The following is a 19964-nucleotide window of genomic DNA, read 5'->3' as shown; positions in this document are numbered from 1 at the left end:
TTGTTTAGAAGATCTTTATTTTTACTATCTATGATTTATAAAACATATAATTTACTGGTTACCACCACCAAAGAACCACATTACACAACCAGTCAGAAACATCCAGTCTTATTCCAAAGATCATAAATCTTGGTCTTATTTGCTTTTATGACTGCATATAATTATGATTATTTCCAACAGGTTGGCTGCTTTGATAACCTGTTAGCATAAACAAATTACATCTTCACATTCAGGGTGATATTTTCGGTCTTTTTCCTCGCGGGTCATGTTTTGCCGCTTTAAACAGCAACCAGAGCTACGCTGTTTCAGGCTCTCTGCTGGAAAAGGCTGATTTTGTTTTAACCTGCCTGTAGATGCATGATGTCTTTACAGAGCCGTCTTTTATGTGAGGGGATTGAAAGAGAGACGGGATCTGAGCCGGCGGACCATCAGCCCATATTCATTCTAACATTATGCAAACTTCAAAAGGCCGCCTGCTCTGCGTCGTGCTTGGCTTTTTCTCCTGTTGTTTTTACAAACAGGACAAAAAACAAGAGGCGCGCTGCTTCGTTTTTTTTTATCTGGACCTCCTTCAGCTGGACTGAATTTTATTCAGATTTTCACCAGACCTGAACAGCCTATCCAGTCGCAGCCAGCATAACAATATCAGCGCTTGCCTCGTCAGGGGAGAGCTTACATACGGTATCTGGTAAGCTATTAATTTTCAAGTGCATGGTTTGGTCCTCTGAATACCAATAGTAATAATAAAAATCTGGCTCCTGATTCTCAAACCAGGATTTAGATATTTCTGACAGGGATGTCAACACTGTGATGAGAGGAAACAGATGGGTGAAGAAAATATAACAATATTCATCAGTAATCAACATTATTGAAGAATAATTTAAAAAGTCGTTCAGCCCTAATTTTTCTTTTTTTTACCCGTTGTCCCCTTTTTGAGCCGTTTATAAAGCTTGAAGAACAGAAATTGTGCCGAGGCTCCCGCCTTACCACCGAGCCAGCCGCCGTTCATATAGGGTGAAGAGTTATAGCTGTTCTTATTTCTTTTTATATTTGTATTGTTCACTGTAAAATTCTTCTTGTTGTGTTTTTAGGTAAACAATTTTAAGATCAGTCCAGGGACAACAGATGAAAAATAGCCTTTTGGCTAATTCTGGTGCATTTGCAGGAATGCTAATTAATGTACAATGTCCCCGTGAAATAAATAAATAAAATAAATAAATAAAAAATGGGACCCATGTGGGTTTAACTGGGCTGAAAAATGTAATCCCTGTCCAGTAATTTCCACTTTTGCCTCTTCCTTCAACTTATTTCGTTATTATTGAGTTTTTAAGTAGCCACTATTTAATTTTTATTATATTCTGTTTAAACTGTAGTGACGATTTCAGGTATTTTTATTCTTTTACAAACCATGTTGCCTTCTTGTGAAGTAAACTGACTTAATGCTTTTAATTTTTAGCCAAGTTCATAATGGCAATAAAACCAATATATCCCTGGTAGTTCATATAACAGCCTGTGTGTCACCAATAAAGCGTGTTTTTATTCTACGTTTGGCTAGTAGAGGCATAAAAGGTCTGGAGTCCCATTTAACAGCTGAAAACCAGAGACCTGAGAACATGAAGGTATTATAGCTGCTTAATGGAAACACCAGGGCTAAAATATAGATCTGGAAATGTAATCATAATGGTTTTAAATATGTAGAATATTATAGAAACTCTGTTATCAGCTTATTCCATAAAGTCAAGAACAAAAAAAAGGCATCAAAACTATCACAATGTTTGGCATTTATTCTATAATTTTACTTAAGTTTATGCATTTAAATATATATTTGAAATCATAGTTGCTGTGATTATAGATTTGATAATCATTATGTCAGATCATTTTAGCACCACAAGGAATAATTATTGATTATTTGTTTCAAAGAAAAGAGAATTTGGAATAAATCAGTGAAAAATAAATAGTTAAAGATGTGGATTTAAATGTGTTGCTGTGAGGCTGTGGAAAAAGTGGAAGTAAAAAGTAGGTTAAAAAGTAATTATTCCACTAAAGTATAAATTACCAAAATTTATACTTAAGGTAATGAAGTGTTCGTACCTGTGTTCCCTGTGTCTGGGACATTCGTGCATTCAGAGGGAAGAGCGGGTTTGTTCCAAACGAAATAATTTCTTTTCAACAAAAGTAAAGCAACACAAGTTCCAAGTCCAGGTGATTTTTATGGAGGAACAGCGACAAAGAAGATTCACATGACACCTGTGAGCTGCATTTTAGTATTCATACTAACGAGCGTCTTCTCATTTATTATATGCACCGTTTTCCCTCTCGTTCCTTGTAGCCAATGGACCGCATTAATGACGGCTTGTACCTGAAGGCATCGTCCTCAAAGTGGTCGCCGCCCAGTCGGTCGGTTGGCTTTAGGTTTGTAATTCACGTCATTTCCAAGTCTTTGGAAGTTTTTGGTCTTTGGGGAAATTAAAAAGTGACGCTCCACGAAGCACTGGAGCATTATGACACTGTAGTCAACACCTTTAACCTCGGCGTGGCGTCACGGAAACGGCCGAACGCACCGGAAGTATTTTTTTAATATGCTGTAATTAAAAACACATTAGTGATTATTATTTTTCTTTTTATTCTGCGTCTTTCATTCTAAGCATGCTTGGTGTTTCTATATGTGGCGTTAGCTTCAAAACATTTTCATTTGTGCTTTCAGTCAAACAAAAACAGGCTCAGTGTGGATTTTAGAGCTCGTCTCAGACGCTGACAGGTAAACAGCGATTATGGCTGGAGAACCAGCGTCTCTGTTTGATTTTAGGAGTTTTAATGCTGAAAAGGACGGCGTTGAATTATTCATGAGTCAATTTAAGTTAATAATGTCTATTTATGAACAGCTTAACCCTTTTAAACTGAAAGACGTCTCGACAGAAACATCCCAGAGGGAAGCAGGTTCTAAAAATGGTAGGTGAATGAAGTATAAAAAGACAGGAAACATTTTTACTGCTCGTAAATATTTTCAACAGCTCAGGAGAACATAAGTGAACGCCAACACAGCGTGTTGGTGCTGGCTGTGAAAGAGATTACACCTACAGATGCTCTGTGCTTAACAAAGTGCTTAATTACACATTTTTCAGTCTTTTCCCTTCTTTTCCACACTTTTTTAATCAGACGTGGCTAACATGAGTGAACACAGATTGCAGTTTTCACACAATTATATTTATTTATGTGAAAAAAAAAAGAAAAGCTCTGCTAACCAATCTGGCCCGACGTGTTAAAGTAATTGGCCCTTAAGCCGAACAGCTGCCAGTGACGGTGTAGGTGCCAGATCAGCTTAGGGCGCTGCGCCTTCTGATGACATCACTGTACATGATTGGTTTAATGTTTGCACGCAAAACATTGTGATTGGTCTGGATGACTTACTAAAGTAATTATAGCGGGGTGTAGGTTTTATTCGAGAGCGGGACTGCGGTTTGTAAACGGCAGTGTTGTAGTACTCGAGTCTGAGTCATTAGCTAAATTTAGAGACTCGTGACTTGACTTGGACTTGAGCACTGATGACTCGAACTTGGACTCGGACTCCTACATTCAGATCATTCTGACTCGGAAATTGAGAAAAAGACTCGACTTTTTTTATATCATTAGGCTATAATTTTAATATGTCATTAGAATATTATTTGGTGTATGATTTTAATATCTAAATGTCGTACCGCGCACGTGACGTCACCATCTCATGAGCAACGCCCCTTGCCGCTAAGGAAGGGCAAACAGTGTGAGAGCGCACGTAGCAGCCAGCCATTACACATGCAACAGATACAACGATATGAACGACTTTACAGCTGTTAAACTTTCACAAGAGGATATCCAGGCGCCCGGTTTACTGGTAGAACTGTGGAACAACATACCAACGTTCAGCTCAAACGATGGATTGAGTGTCGAGGGCTTAGAAAGACTGGAAAACTGGCCAAGTTGATAGAAAGGTAAGTCGTTGTTTTTCTCCTGCTCAGCGTTCATGGCGTCATCGGCCGTTTTTTTCTGTTTGTAGTCACCGTCCAGGAATTGATATAAATTTTCCGGCCCACCGAACAATTTAGTCCGGTGGCCAAATGCATTATCATTATCAAACGGCTGTATCTCCTCGCTGCATCGACCGATCTGCACCAGATTTGTTGTGAGTCATGGGGGAACGCTGCCAAACGCATTTGTGGGAATCGCCCGGTGGACGAGCGAGGAAAATGCGTAACAGCATCTGCAGTGCGCAAACCCCGCCCGCCGGCACCGCAGTGGTGGCCAATAGGCCTGAGCGGCGCTTGGCGGCGAGGGCCGATCAACGCCGCTTGCGGCTTTAACATCCTTCATATGCGGCCTATCAGCGAGTCGCTGTTGCGCGTTCCATAACAACAATGTTTAAAAACCATGGTTAGGAGACGTCTTAGACTTGGAAAAAGCGGTAGTTTTACCGAGTAAAACCACGGGTAACTACAGCGAAAGAGTGGAGGAAAACGCATATTTGCCCTACCTGTACGTGATATGACGTCAGGTTTTAAAAATAGCTCGCTCGCGGAACGCCATTATTAGTGCAATGGAATGTTACTGCTTCATGTCATATATCACGTCACGGCATGTTCCTACAACGAACTTGGATCAATAGTGACTCGACTCGGATTTTTTTTTTTAGTAATTGGACTTGACTCGGACTTGAACACTGGTGACTCGAACCTGGACTCGGACTCGAGGCATAGTGACTTGACTACAACACTGATAAACGGACAATTTTACGGAGAAATTCTCCATGGTCCCTGCGCCTCCTGATGACGTCACATTATGGCAACGCCACTCAAACAAACTACATAGAGCCCGCGGTCTGCATTTGTAACGATTTAGTGGTTTCTTTTTACTCAAAAGCTTCAGGCTTAAAGATGAACATAGAAAAATGTGAAATCGTAGCAATTCAAAATAATCAACCCACTTTAATTGATAAAAATGAGTTAAAAAATATTTAGGTACAATGATTAACAAGGACCACACTGAAAATGACAGAACAAATATTCAAGCCATTTTACAAAAAAAAAACAGTTGGCTCAATTTTTGGAAGAATGTTGTCACAATTTTATCTGGAATAATAAAAAAAACTTGTGATCAGAAAAAACGACATAGTAATATCAGTAGAAAAATGAGGAATAAACATTATTGATTTTAAAGTGATGAATGCTGTGATAAAATTAAAATGGCTGCAGACTTTTATTAAAAATGCCTTCACAACTTTTTTTTTTTTTTTATTGGAGGAAGGAAATTTCTCTAAAGATGTAACTTTGATCCTGCAAAATTACCGATTAAATTGTCTGACTACCACACAAGTATTCCAAAATGATGTTAAAAGTTTCAATGCCTCGATTAAGTTACTGGGAAATAACCGTAAATGAACAACATAAAATTGATTTGTAACAAATGGAGACCGCGGGCGTAATGTAGTTTGTTTGAGGGGAGTTGCCATATGATGACGTCATCGGGAAGGGCAGGCCCCCCGAGCCGATCTGGTACCTACACCGGCAGAGACTGACGTCAAGCGTTTGTGACGATGGCTCTTTTACAGGAAGAAACTCTTCTGTGCAGAATAAATGCAGCATGGATGTTAGAGGGTCATGCTTTTTACTTCAACTTATGACCGTACTTTGACTAGACCACTCCAAAACCTGAACTCTGATCGTTTTCCTGCTGTGTTCCCCAAAAGTTTAAGGCCCAAAGTCACAAACTGATAGCCGGACGTTCTCCTCCCATATTTTCAACTAGAGATCAGAATTCATGCATCTATCAGGGTTTCCAGGAGAAAAGGAGCCCCAGACCATCACACCACCACCACCATGTTGGACAACCGTTTTTTTCTGGAATGCGGTTAGTTTTACACCTTCCAAAACATTCAATAAAAGTTGACAGAATATTTATTATATTAATTATTGGGGATAATCAGCATAAATGTAAATGTATTCTTATCTATTTGTTTTCTATTTTTTTCTCATTTTCATTTTGATCCACTGTTTATATGAAGATACAGTGTATATAACTGATGCACCTTTTCCTACTTTGGCACCTTCTTCTGACTAATGATTGACTATTGAGCCAATGTGACAAGTAAATTTCTCCAATGTGAGATCAATAAAGCCTATCTTATCTTATCTTATCTTATCTTATCTTAAATGTCAGACAAACTTTGTGTTCTGTTGGGCCAGCAGTTGTTCTGGCCTTGGAACCCGGCAATGGAGGCCCAGTCTCTCTCTCTCTCTCTCTCTCTCTCTCTCTCTCTCTCTCTCTCTCTCTCTCTCTCTCTCTCTCTCTCTCTCTCTCTCTCTCTCTCGTGACCTCTGAGCTTAACCGAGGCAGTGTCGCCTGCAGAGCTTCAGATGTGGTTCTGGGTTCTTCTGTCACCTCCTGGAGGAGTTTCCATTGCCCTCTTAGAGGATTTTGGTAGGATTTTTTATTTAGACTTCGACTTAGACCGCTTTATTTGTCATTTTGTATGCACAGAGTGCGTACAGAAAGAAAATCCGTTGCATACAGCTTAAATTACAGTAAATTACAGTAGACTACTGTATAAAGTGCAGCAGTGATTAAAAGTAAACAATTGAAATGTAAAAGATGCAGGAGAGAGAGACAGTGTGCGATCACAGTGTACAGGTGAGTGTTTTAAAACCATTTGTATGTGCAGAAATGATTGTGCAAAGGGCATTTGTGCAAGAATGCATTTAGGAACTAAGAGTTCTGCAGCATTTGTAATGCTAGATGGAGATGCAGTGATGCAAAATTTGCAAATATGCGAATGTGGTGCAGAGTCCAGTTCCTGTGAAGGTTCTCCACCTTCCAAGTTTTTTAATTGGTAGCGATTCATTTATATTGGATTAAAAAAACTTTTTTTCCGTTAGTGGTTTGATTATTTCTGTCTAATATTATAAAAAAAAGCATTAAAGTCAAACCAAACTGAGCTACATTAACCGGCAAACACTGGGGAAAAAAAGGCTTTTCTTTCCTCTAGTTTATTTTCCAGCTTTGGTTTTATCTTTCCAACATACTTAAAAGCACTTGTATAAATGAGGTCAACGTGTGTTTTACTGGAGGATGAGGAGCAACGGGGGTTTAGGACGAGAACAGCCATCTGAGGAGTTTTTAGCGTAAAAATATGCGTTGATGGTTCCCCGCTTCTTTCCTCTCTATACATCCAGTTGGTTTGTCTCTTTGATGAATAAACTATAAACTCTAAGGACAGGCGCTCATCAATATTAATAAACACATTCAGCTGTCCATGCTGCTGACTCTGTGTGATTGAGGTTTCTTCTTGTCAGTCACTCCAATATAAATATAGGATAAAATATTTGGCAGCTTGGCAGCTGTATCGATCCTCTGCTGCCTGCGGCGATGAACGGCCGCTATAGAAAAGGAAAAGTAGGTTTTTTGTTGGCTACAATAACCCCCACCATGCAGAAACTATAAACACACCGATGTCAGTGAGTCAAGCTGATTGTGTTCAGCCTCTAAATAGCAACCAGTCTAATTAAAATCTGAAGCAGTTTGATTAAAATGCGTTTAATTAAAAACTGGGTTTTAGTCGAACTGAGAAGAATCTGATGTTAACCGCTGTTCTATTGGAGCCATTAGTGCTCACACACAGTAGCTGCTCAGTTTGAAGTTACTGTGCTGTAGAAGAACGTAGGAACTAACGGTGAAACATCAAGAAACAACAGTTTGACGCTTTTCATCTCACAGCTGATCTGCAGATGCACAGCAACCCCTCCTAAAACTAATATCTCTGCGTACTTTGACTAAAATTAGAAGACAAAGACAATAAATGATCTGATTTCATTTTCATGAAACCAAAAGAGTTGCATGGTGGCCCAGCTGTTGGCACCGTTGCTTTGCAGCAAGAAGCTCCCGGGTTTGGTTTTGGGCAGGGAGTCGAGGAGTTTGCATGTTAACCCTGTGCATGAAAAGGTTCTCCCCGGGTACTCTGAGTTCCTCCAACAGTCCTAAAACAGGAATATTGGGTTAAATTGTCTCTCTAACCTGGAAGGGGAACTTTAAACAGTTGATGAATGATGAAAATGAGAAAGAACAAATAGCAGAAGAAGTCACTTTTGTGGATCAGGAAGTAGAAAAGATGAGTATGGATGAAGTGAGAAAGACATTGAAGGATAGAGTGGAACGGTGGTTCATCCTGATGACTCCAAGTATGGAAGTGTCTAGGTGAGACGGCAGTAGTTTCTGACTAGGCTGAAAGGAGATTGTGCAGAAATGATTGTGCATGAGTGCATTTAGGAACTAAGAGTTCTGCAGCATTTGTAATGCTAGTTGGAGATGCAGTGATGCAAATTGAAATGTAAACGATGCAGGAGAAAGACAGTGTGCGATCACAGTGTACAGGTGCTCGTACCAGTTTTAAAGTATAAGGGAGAGAGTTGTGTCAAGTATAGAGCTATAAAGTTGATTAATCACGCTATAAGGGTACAGGTAAGATGCTGGTGAAGATTCTCAGTCATCCAGGTCACGGTCATTCCAAAAAAAGTAAAAAAAAAAACAACTACGGACTTGTTTTCCGTAGTTGAAGACGTTTCGCTTCGTTTCGGTTCAATCTGCTGTCTTAATGGCTTTAACGATCGCTCATTACTAAGGGGTGGACGTGTTTCTGTTGAATCTGCATGTTATCTAAGCCATTACAGGCCTTTGTTTGGCAGTAGAATAAAGCTTGGTACTCATCATTACTCCAGACTTTTTTGAATTGAGAAAGCTTCCTGGAGAGGAAGGCAAGGCAAGGCAAGGCAAATTTATTTATATAGCACAATTCAGTACAGGGACAATGCAAAGTGCTTTACATGATTAAAATATAGCAAAATAAAACAGAATAAAAGCAAGTAGGAATAAAATGTAGATAGAAAATAGAACAAAAAAGTGGTGATTCAGTTAACTAGAACAGTCAAAGGCAATCCTAAACAAATGTGTTTTTAATCTTGATTTAAAAGAACTCAAGCTTTCCGCACCTTTACAGTTTTCTGGAAGTTTGTTCCAGATAAGTGGAGCATAGGAACTAAATGCTGCTTCTCCATGTCTGGTTCTGGTTCTGGTTCTGGTTCTGCAGAGCAGGCTGGAGCCAGAAGACCTGAGTGGTCTGGAGGGTTGATGCCCTGATAACAAGTCTGTGATGGATTTAGGTGCTAATTCAGGGATTTATAGACTAACAGAAGGATTTTAAAGTCTATTCTCTGAGATACAGGGAGCCATGGAAGGACTTCAGAACCGGGCCCATGTTCTCTACGTCCTTAGTCTTAGTGAGGACTTCAGAACCGGGTCCATGTTCTCTACTTTCTTAGTCTTAGTGAGGACTTCAGAACCGGGTCCATGTTCTCTACTTTCTTAGTCTTAGTGAGGACTTCAGAACCGGGTCCATGTTCTCTACGTTCTTAGTCTTAGTGAGGACTTCAGAACCGGGTCCATGTTCTCTACGTTCTTAGTCTTAGTGAGGACTTCAGAACCGGGTCCATGTTCTCTACGTTCTTAGTCTTAGTGAGGACTTCAGAACCGGGTCCATGTTCTCTACGTTCTTAGTCTTAGTGAGGACTTCAGAACCGGGTCCATGTTCTCTACGTTCTTAGTCTTAGTGGAAGGACTTCAGAACCGGGTCCATGTTCTCTACGTTCTTAGTCTTCAACGAAGCGAAACGTCATCAACTACGGAAAACAAGTCCAGTTGCTTTGTTTTTTACCTTTTTTTGGAGGTACAGGAAGGAAAGAGTAGCTGAAGCCAGACTGGGGTCAGAAGTCAGCATCTGTGAGCAGAAGTATGATTTCATGCAAAAAAAAAGTAGGAAGTGTAGGAAATGTATGAGAGCTGTAGGGCAGTGGTGAGGTGTGCTGTAGGTGTGACAGAGGAGTTTGGGATGGCATCAAGGAGCCGCTTCTTTTTTGCTTTGGTGACAGACGAGTGGACAGATAAGGTCAGGCATGAACCTCCATGGATTATGATGTTTGCAGATGATATTGTGATCTGCGGTGAGAGCAGGGAAACCTTGCAGAGATGGAGGTTCTCCTTGGAAAGAAGAGAAATGAAGTACTGAGGGTTAACAGTTTAGAGCAACGGTGAGCGTAGAAAAGAGGTGAAGAAACGGGTTGGAACGGGTGGAGAAGAAGTCTCAGGTGTGTTGTGAGATTAGAGTTTCAGCGAGAATGACAGGAAAGGTGAAGAAGATGGCGGTGAGAGCAGAGATGTTTGATTTAGAGACAGTGGCACTGAGGAAGAGGCCAGAGGCAGCAGAGATGAAGATGTTGAGGTTCTCTCAGGGAGTGATGAGGATGGAGAGGATCAAGAATGAGTTCATTAGAGGGACAGTTCATGTTTTTATGCTTAAAAACAAGCCCCCCCACCACTGTCCTGGAGTATTATTATTTATTTATTCTATATATTCTGTGTTTGGTTTTCCACAAACACGATGCTGTAGTCAGAAACACTCCAGAATCTGGTTAAACCTTTTCAACTTAATAATTTATCTTCTTATTTTAAAAAAAGATTCTCCTTCATATAAAAACAAAATGAAGCCGTCGTGAAACGTACCGATCAAACTCCCGGCTAATGTCCTAACTCCGAACCCAGCGTATGTCTGCGTCTCTTTAAATGTTACATCTGTGGCAGATTTAACATTCAGGATCTCCCGTTTTCATAAACAGCCTTCAATATAACGGCGAAGCCCCCGTGTGAGAAGCACTGAGGCAGAAATCCTCTTAATGCTCCTTTGTCTTCAGCTCCGCAGATCCAACATTAGATAGAAAATGATTTCTTTCATGTATCAGCGGTCTAATTCACCTGCAAAAAACACTTAGCAGGTTTTTTTTTTTACCAAGAACACATGACTAAATCTTTCAGTCAGTGCTATTTTACAAAAAGGATTGAATTAACTCAGACTGCTTGTATTACAAAAGTATTTATTCCCCTTAAACTTTTCCATATAGTTTGTTACAACTTTAAACTGCAATGTGTTTTAATCTGATTTATTTGCAATGGACCAAAGCAAGTTGGTGCATAATTGTGACAAAAATGGAAGAAAACACCATTTTCCTAAACTTTATCTACTGTAATGCGTCTAAATCAGGCGTGCCAAACTCATTTCTATATGGGGCCACTTTGGTGTCCTGAAGTCATTAAAAGGACCGGTTGCGCATGTATAGACAATACTTTTCATTTCAAAACTTCATTCCAGTTCACATAGAAGTATAAAAAATACACAGTAACATAAAAGTAGCACCTTAGGCCCAGTTTATACAGTTTATCTGCAAAAAAAAGTTGATACTGGAGTGAGTTACACTTTAAATTCATCATTCTCCATCACTGTTTCTCCTTTTGGACATTTCTGGGTTGTTTTAATGTGTTTTGGGGAAAACTGACATCTAGTGGCAAGATGCTCTTACTACACAGTAAAAACATTCACTACAGGAGGCACAGTTTTAGGCACTTTATACACTTTAAAAGGATATATGCCTCTACTTTATGACACGATATGCCTTTTATTTTGGCTCTTGAGGGCCGGATAATTTATCTCGACAGGCCAGATTCGGCCCACGGGCCTTAAGTTTGACACCTGTGCTCTAAATGAAATCCAGTGCAGTCGGCTTCCCTCAGAAGTCTCCTAATTGAAGCAGTCAGGTTCTATAACAACATCCCAGACCTCTGTTCAATCCATCATTTGAACATGGAGAGAGGATAGACCCCCTGTAGACCTACCAAGACCACCTAGACTAACCAGCTGGACGAGGACAGCATCGGAAAAGCAGCCGGATGGTTACTCTGGAGGAGCTGCAGGGCTCCACACCTGTCTGTCTACAAGTCTGGCTTTCATGGAGGAGTGCTAGGAGGATGTTTCTGGGTCTACTGCAACATATTTTATATATTTATACATGCATCTGTTGGCTATTATGTTCATTTTGCTAAATCTTTTCATCGTCTTTGCATGCGTCACAAATCTTTTTACGCTGGCTTCTTTCTGCATGAGTTTTAAACCACCTTAGACCCTTAATGAAATAGTTTTAATTGGAAATGTGTTTTCATTTGTTGGATATATGACTTTTAGCAAAAAGACTAAACTCTTAAATAAACTCTTAAATGGCATCACTCTTAGCTGAGTGAGTCCCTCTGAGGTTTGGAGGGATTAAGACGAGCCTAACTCCTAAATAACTGATTGAAGTTCAGTAGTTTAGCCGATCCTAGATCTCCTTGTCATTTTTTAAAACAGTTTTAGGGTTTAGCGTTTTTTAACCTCAGATTCCCTGGAAGAGACACCAACATTCAGCTGCTTTCTCCTGAGGGATATCTGCTGACTGCCGCAGCTATTAAACCCTCGCTCTGCCTCTGAGTATGTCGCTCGCCTCATTTCCAGCTGACTGATGACCCTCGCTCTCCTTCTAGCGCCGCTTCCTCCGATAACAGAGGCAATAAAACCCGATCCAATCCCGCTGACCATCACTAACATCCCTCTCCCTCTCTGCAGCTTACAGTGGCAGGTCCCGTTGACCGTCGCCGTGGGAAACGCGTCCACCGTCTCCATGGAGAGCCTCCTGTGGATCAACAACAGGACGGGTACGGTGCCGCCGCCCAACATCTCTGAAAGTTTATTCCTACTCGTGTCTTAATTATCTTGTTGCTCTGCGATAACGAGCCGTTTCTTTGGGAGGATCTGTTTGCAGATCAAACCGGCTCAGGATCTCAAATTAATTATCTCCTCAGCTCTGCGCATGTGAGCTGCTTTTAATGGAGTATTAGAGCTGAAGTTCACAGGTGTGGCGCGTTGCACCGTTCCCCGGTTTGTAGGTGGTGGGAATAAACATCATTATGGTTCCTGTACTCTGGCGTCTGCTTTTTATTTAAAAAGAAAAATCCTGATTGCTTTTTTCCTTTCATGTTTTTTTTTTTTTTTAAACGGTTACTTCTGTTGTCCTTATGAAAGGATTATTATTTCTTTTGTTAACGGGTCAGTTTCTGGTGAAAAGATTTAGTCGATCATTCGTACGTGTGGATTATTTCTCTCTCGCAGGTCTGTTGTTTTCTTTGAAAAACAAAAAGCTTTCAGAGTAAACCCCCGTTTTGCTTCGGTTTTTCTCTTTTTAATCATTGTTCTTGTGGAACAAAAGCCACCAGGGGTTCTATTTTGGTGAATAAAGCTCATTTTATTTTTGTTGTTGAATTGTTGGTGAACTGCTTGGTATCGGTTGGAGGTGGAATAAAGGGCTCCTGCTGTCATAAAACACAGCAGAATGTGAGGCTGGTTCTGGTCGTGTTGTGAAAGCCTGACTAGGGTAATCTCCACGTTGTGGCTCTGGCACAAATGCAACGTGCAAGACGGAAGGAGAACTTGGAGAGATGGTTTAATTCCAAGAAGAAGAAGAAGAAGAAGAAGAAGTGGGCCAGGCTTGGGCCAACAGCTGCGCTCTGTGTTTTCATCACCTGGCAGTTTCACAAAGTGGGAAACCTCCCACAAGCTGCTTCACTCAAGCTTCAGACCTAATTTCACCAGAATGTGTTCCTCCTGTGAGGCTGTGATGATCCACAAACCTACAAAATGTGCTGAAATGTGGCAGATTCCGTTTAGCTGCTTCAGGTTTCATCAGCTGAGCTCAGATCGGTTGTTGGAGACCGGGTTTTGATTAGATGAAGCTATGATGGATAAACTGCTGCATCTGTGGGGCTTAAGAGAGAAAATATCAGCCAGAATGCTGAAGCGACGTGTTGATTAGTTGGTCATTCATGCCACCAGCTTTATGAAAGCAGTTTGCTGCTTCTGGGCATACAGGTGTGCATTAAAACAGTCCAAGACAGAAAGACTCTGGCAATGAGATTAGAGAAGCAGCTGTTGTGGTAAATCAATCTGGGAAGGTTCAGAGAACCTAAACCTAGAACCAAACTATCGGAGGTCCGCCATTTTTTTCTGGGAAGAAGGTTGTTCATCCTGGAAAACATTAAATAGCATCTGCCAATCTTCCAAGGACTGGACGTCCGAGTAAGATCATCCTCAGACTCTTCAGGTCGTAGTTAGCAGGTTACAATATTTATGTTTTCACCTTAGAAATAGCAATGTGTGAACAGACAGCTGCTTCACACTGCAAAAACAGAACTAAAAATGAGTAATATTTTCTTAAAATGAGTGTATCAGTCCTTGATTTGAGCAGGTTAATAAGATGATCTGCCAATGGAATAAGACTTTTGGTCTTAAAATAGGAACAATTCATCTCCATCGTCTTATTTCAAGTGCAGTATATCTAGTTATCTTATTTTAGGGGTCAGAATACTCATTCCATTGGCAGATAATCTTATTTACCTGCTCAAATCAAGGACAAAACCACAAATTTTAAGAATATTTAATGTATTTTTAGATCCATTTTTGCTGTGCAGCTATTGCCTTTACACTGTAAAAACGCACTAAAATTAAGTAAAATCTTCTTGAAATTAATGTATTTGTCCTTGATCTGAGCAGGTAAATAAGATTATCTGCCAATGGAATAAGATTCTTGCACTTAAAATAAGAACAGTTCATTGCCATCATCTTATTTCAAGTGCAATTTATCTAATTATCTTATTTTAGGGGTAAAAATACTAATTCCATTGGCAGATAATCTTATTTAGCTGCTCAAATCAAGGACAAATAAACTAATTTCAAGAAAATTATACTTACTCTTAGCACCTTTTTTGCAGTGTAGTGGCTCACCCTCCTTGCCGAGGTCAGTTTTTCCTATAACTGTGTAGACCATAACATATATTAAAAATGCAGATTTGTTTGGCGTAATCAAATGATCTGCCTTTTTGGGTTCGACTCTTCAGGCCGTGGTTAGCAGGTTCCAGTATAGCTGAAGTTAAAACAACCTGTTGAACCTGTAAAACCACACCATTACGTGGTCCAATGTTTTAAGGGCCAAATTAATTAGAGCTTTGATCTTAGGCCTAGAAGACATTTAAGTCATGTTTATTTTGCCAAAGTTTCCCCAGGTTCAGTAACTGATACTCAAACTCTACTTCATGGTGCCCAAATGAGAAGAACGTGGCCTGGGGAATGTGCCCCGTAAAGGATTCTCCACTGATTTCATGAACCATAGTCATTCTTACATAGATTTGATACAGGATTAGAGCATTGTGCTTGTGTTCTGGGGGTTCTGGGTTCAACTCCCACATACTGCCACTCTGGGTCCCTGAGCAAGACCCTTAACCCCAGACTGCTCCCTGGGTGCTGCACAGTAGCAGCCCATTGGTTAAATGCAGAGAACGAATTTCATTGGAATCTATGTTGCAATGACAATAAAGATTATTATTTTCATCAGCATATATTGGGATTTAATTGATTTAATTTGCTGACGGTGTTTTATTTGTTTTTTGACTCAGAAACCCATAAGGTTGGTCAGATGGATGACAGCACCTGGCTGCTGGGAAACATCAACCAGACCGGTTACTTCCGTGTCAATTATGACCTCCAGAACTGGAAATTGCTCATTCAGCAGCTCCACAGCAATCCTCAGGTGAGCCTTCCCTGTTTGTCCTCATTGTTTTGTCATTTCTTTCCAAATCTGACTGACCACCAAAACCACTCTTAGTTTTAGCTGTTCTCTCCTGTCAGTGTTTGTTTTATGTCTCTTTCTTGTCCCCCAGATAATTTCCGTTGGAAACAGAGCAGGTCTAATCGATGACGCCTTCAACCTGGCCAGGTAAGTCGTTCAACCTCTACCAATGTAAAGTAAGACGGAGTGGGTCAGAGTATAAGCAGCAGATTTCACAGCCTCTAAAAAGATAGGAGGCTCACCTTTTATAGCTCTTCTAGTGAGATCGACAACTCTTATCAATCTTGTAGCTCCAAGACGTCCACATGTCTGACCTTTTTGTGTAAACCCTACCTTGAACTGTTCTCTTCATATTGACCAAGAAATCTTAATTTTCAGTTTAAGAAATCCTTGGATTATTCAACACTAACATCCTGCTTGGCGTTGATGGGTTGCTTCTCCTCATTTGGCCAGTTTATTGTATTTTTATGGGTTTTGTTGTTGGTGCAAGGAAATCTCATGGCACAAGGTCTTACAAAATTAAAATGCCACCCACAGAATTTTAGGAAACCACCATTCCAAAAAAAGTAAAAAACAAAGCAACTGGTCTTGTTTTCCGTAGTTGAAGACGTTTCGCTTCCTTTCCAGGAAGCTTTCTCAATTTAAAAGATCTGGAGTAATGATGAGTACCAAGCTTTATACAACTGCCCAAACAAAGGCCTTGTAATGGCTTAGATGACATGTAAATACAACAGAAACAGGTCCACCCCTTAGTAATGGGCGGTCGTTAAAGACATTAAGCCAGCAGATTGAACCGAAACTGGTCCACTCCTCCTAACGACCCTAACGAGGAGTCGTTAGGGTCGTTATTGTTCTTTTGAATTGAGAAAGCTTCCTGGAGAGGAAGCAAAACGTCTTCAACTACAGAAAACCAGTCCAGTTGCTTTGTTTTTTAATTTTTTTGGAATGGCCATGACCTGGATGACTGAGAAGCCCTGCGGTGTTCCAGTGTTGAGGATAAATGGGGCGTTTCCCTATCCTCACCAACTGGGTCTGTTGGTGAAGATGTCACTGATCCAGGAGCAGAGAGGTGCAGATAACCCCAGGTCGTGGAGCTTCAGAGCCAGCATTTCTGGGAACAAGGTGTTAAATGCTGAACTGAACTCCATGAAGAACGTCCTAACACAGGTGTTAGAATGCTTTTTTGTTTAGTTGTCTTAAATTCACTCTTTGCAAGCTAATAAGATTTTCAGCTTGTTGGATGGATTGTCATTGCTGTCAGTTTGCTGGTCAATCAAACCTCTGGTTACTGATGCAGGTGTTGGTACTTTTGGCAGTGTGGGACAGTAGTACCTCTTCCTGGTGGAACGGTAAAGCTTATGGTCCATGACGATGCTGTAGAGGGAAGCATGAAGTACTTTGAAATGTCCTGGGGGGGCGGGGGCAGCTTTTTCGAATCTGGACTTAAAGAAACACAGCAGACCGACAGCTGCAGATGTCATGGTTCCACAAGTTGTAGTTGACGTTTGAAACTTCAGACTGGGCCTTAATCTAGGTTCTTTACATCTCCACTTTTCCTCCATGCTCATGAGCATTGATTTCAAATTGAAAGGTGAAATTTACTTTTATCTGACAAGATTTCTTTGGACCACTGAGCAAGAGTCCAGTCTTTTTAGTCCATCGTTTGGGTCTTCTAATGTGGAGCAGCTTAACACAAGGAACATGACAGATGTGGCAGATGTGCAGAATACATGTGTTGTCTCTTGAAGCTAGCCTGGCTCTTGCCCTCATTTTCCTTCCACTAAACTTTCCACTGAGATTCTTAGACATAGCAATGTGTGAACAGACAGCTTCTTCATTGCCTTTAGTGGCTCACCCTCCTTGCTGACGATGTCAATGGCTATCTGCTGGACATCTGGCAACTCAGCAGTGTTTCCCATGACTGTGTGGGCCATAATATAACATTTATCTATTAGAAATACAGATTTGTTTGTCTGGGGTAATCAAGTGATCTGCCTTTTTGGGTTGTCTCAGCTTTAAGCCATAATCATCAACATTTGCAGCAATAAATGCTGGAAAACCATCATAGTGTGTAATGAAACCATAAAATGTTTTATTTTTTTTATTGATTCACTGCAATATATAAACTTTTTATTGATATTCTACATTACAAAGATGCACTTGAAATACCATCTGTTTGTCTGTTATGTGTTCTTAATGTTGAATAAGTTTTAACCAGAGCAGCAGACCAGTTGTTGTCAGAAATATTCACCCACTGCAGTGTTTACCTGTGAAATGTAGTGGAGCGGAAGCATGAGGAAGGATGAAATGAAATGAAAATGCACCACAGTAATGAACATTAGAGCCGTCTTCAGTCATGCAGATTATTCTCCAAACTTCAGATGGCTTCTCCGCTCTTACAGCCAGACTCTTAACAGGGCGAGACTCAGGGTGCGTTACCGTCAGACCGTCCTCCGCTCTGCATTCAGAGCGGATCCGGGCAGCGTGAGCAGAAACTCAACATCCTGGGCCAGATGGGAGGCCTGATGAACCAGCGGCCGGTTAATCAGCTACAGCCGCAGACAGAGCCATACTTTCTCACAGCAAAGTGTTCAGCCCGCAGCTCTATGAGCACTGTAACCAAAATCTACTGTGACACTGGCTCTATAACTCAATCTACTCCTGTCTCTGTTTCCTCTCCGCGTATCTCCCCCTCACTCTGCCATCTGCGCTCTGTCATGTTGAATGAGCAGCAGCTCCAGACTACTGTGCTGTCATCCTCTGAGGATCTGTGTGTGCTGAGGAGTTCCCATCTGCACAGAAAAAGGAGCTACATATCCATTAATATGCACCCTGACAGCTGAAGAAACTCACTTCAGCCCGAATCTGTCACGACGGGAAGGATCATCGCGAGGCCACATCAGAAAACAGATCATGCTGTTAGTCCTCATAGTTCTGCAATAACTTCCTTCTAACTCTAAGCTGTTATGTGATGTGTGATCATTTACTTGTCTCATTATTCTTATTTAAAAAAAAAAAAAAAAAGAAACCTTTAATAGCCCTCATTGCCACACAGGTAACCCACAGTTTTGCTTTTTCATTACCAGGCATTTATGGAACTGGATAGGAACAGACTTACGTGGCTAATGGCAGTAATAGCTTCTTAGGTGTCTTTGTTTAGAAAAGAGACACAGTTAAAACACAGAAACACCAGGCCAGCCATGCTATTTATTGGAGTAGAGAAAAAATGAGAGGACTAAAAGCTAGTGGCAACAGTAACTGCAAAAAAGGTCTAAAAGGAGAGTAGTAGGAGAATGCGAGGCAGTACGGTAAAACGCCTACCCCATTTACTGAAGGAGTATACAGAAATGCCAAATGCGAGCGCACCCACCCATGATGCCTTCCTCAATGTAAGCGGGGAATGGAGTGTGTCTCACTTTCATGCAGTGAAATTCTGTGGAAACGCTAAACTGTCCCCTACAGGCCAGACAGAGCTACTGCAGCAATTCACTTTACAAAGTAACTGGATACATAATGTATTAACAGTAATGTTTAGATTTAAGAATCCTGGTTTTTATGTTAATACTTTATACCGTTTACTATGTTAATACTAATGTAATAAACCAGACAGGCTGCTGAGTTTTTCCATCCCATTTAAAATCTGAGCACAACAGCTTATCTTAGGAAAGTTTAAACACTCTGGGAGCTGCAAAATCTTACTAATACATGACCACTTCATTATCTCAATCCTTTTTCATTACCAGACTCAGGCCTTCATATTTTTCCACCGGGATCATCCGAGGTTATTCTTATATTTTATTTTTTTATCCGAGCAGCTGAAGTTTTCCTAATGGATTGCATCTGGGCTGAAGTTAGGAAGTTGAAGTTGAAGCAAAGTATTTGCACCTTTAAGCAGAACTTTTTCAAGCATCTCCTGTGATGGATTACTTTGGTGATTGGACATTAATTTAATCGTCTGACAAACGGATGTTGGATTAATAAAACTCTTGTCAGCTGATGATGAATTTAACCTATAATGGATCAAAGATAGCGATCTGCTCCATCCTTGTTAGGACCACAGGCAGCAAGGGGAGGGGGGGGGGGGGGGGAGTGTTGTTGACTGCTTTCTTGGCCCATTTAAGCGGCAAAAATACTTCTTGTTTACAAAGATGTTATTTCAGCATTTCTGCTCAGTGAATTGATTACGCTTGGAAGGACATTTAATCTCAGGATTAATTTCAGTCACGCTGGTTCTCCTCCCGCTCACACTTCGATTGACTGAAACAGGAGCAATCCACGCAGCAATAAATGCCAATTGGTGGCAGTGTGTGTGTTGGTGTGTGTTGGTTCGCTGGTGTGTGTGTGAAGCTGGTCCTTTAGTAATAAATGGCTGTGTCTCTTTGACTCTGTGCTTAAACAGTGATGGATGTC

General features: G+C 40.8%; 1 protein-coding gene across 1 annotated transcript in view; it reads left to right on the top strand.

Moving 5' to 3' along the window:
• Window positions 1-19964, top strand: part of LOC105937149 (thyrotropin-releasing hormone-degrading ectoenzyme) — a 179090-nt gene that overhangs the window by 128481 nt on the left and 30645 nt on the right. Inside the window, exons 9-11 of the mRNA XM_036148813.1 lie at window positions 12503-12591; window positions 15382-15515; window positions 15646-15701. Coding sequence (XP_036004706.1) covers window positions 12503-12591; window positions 15382-15515; window positions 15646-15701 — 279 coding nt within the window. The remainder of the gene's footprint in view (window positions 1-12502; window positions 12592-15381; window positions 15516-15645; window positions 15702-19964) is intronic.

This window comes from Fundulus heteroclitus, chromosome 17 (assembly GCF_011125445.2).
Source record: "Fundulus heteroclitus isolate FHET01 chromosome 17, MU-UCD_Fhet_4.1, whole genome shotgun sequence".
Lineage (NCBI taxonomy): Eukaryota > Metazoa > Chordata > Actinopteri > Cyprinodontiformes > Fundulidae > Fundulus > Fundulus heteroclitus.
The sequence above is the reverse complement of the archived record's forward strand: the minus strand, read 5'-3'. Positions and strand labels throughout refer to the sequence as shown.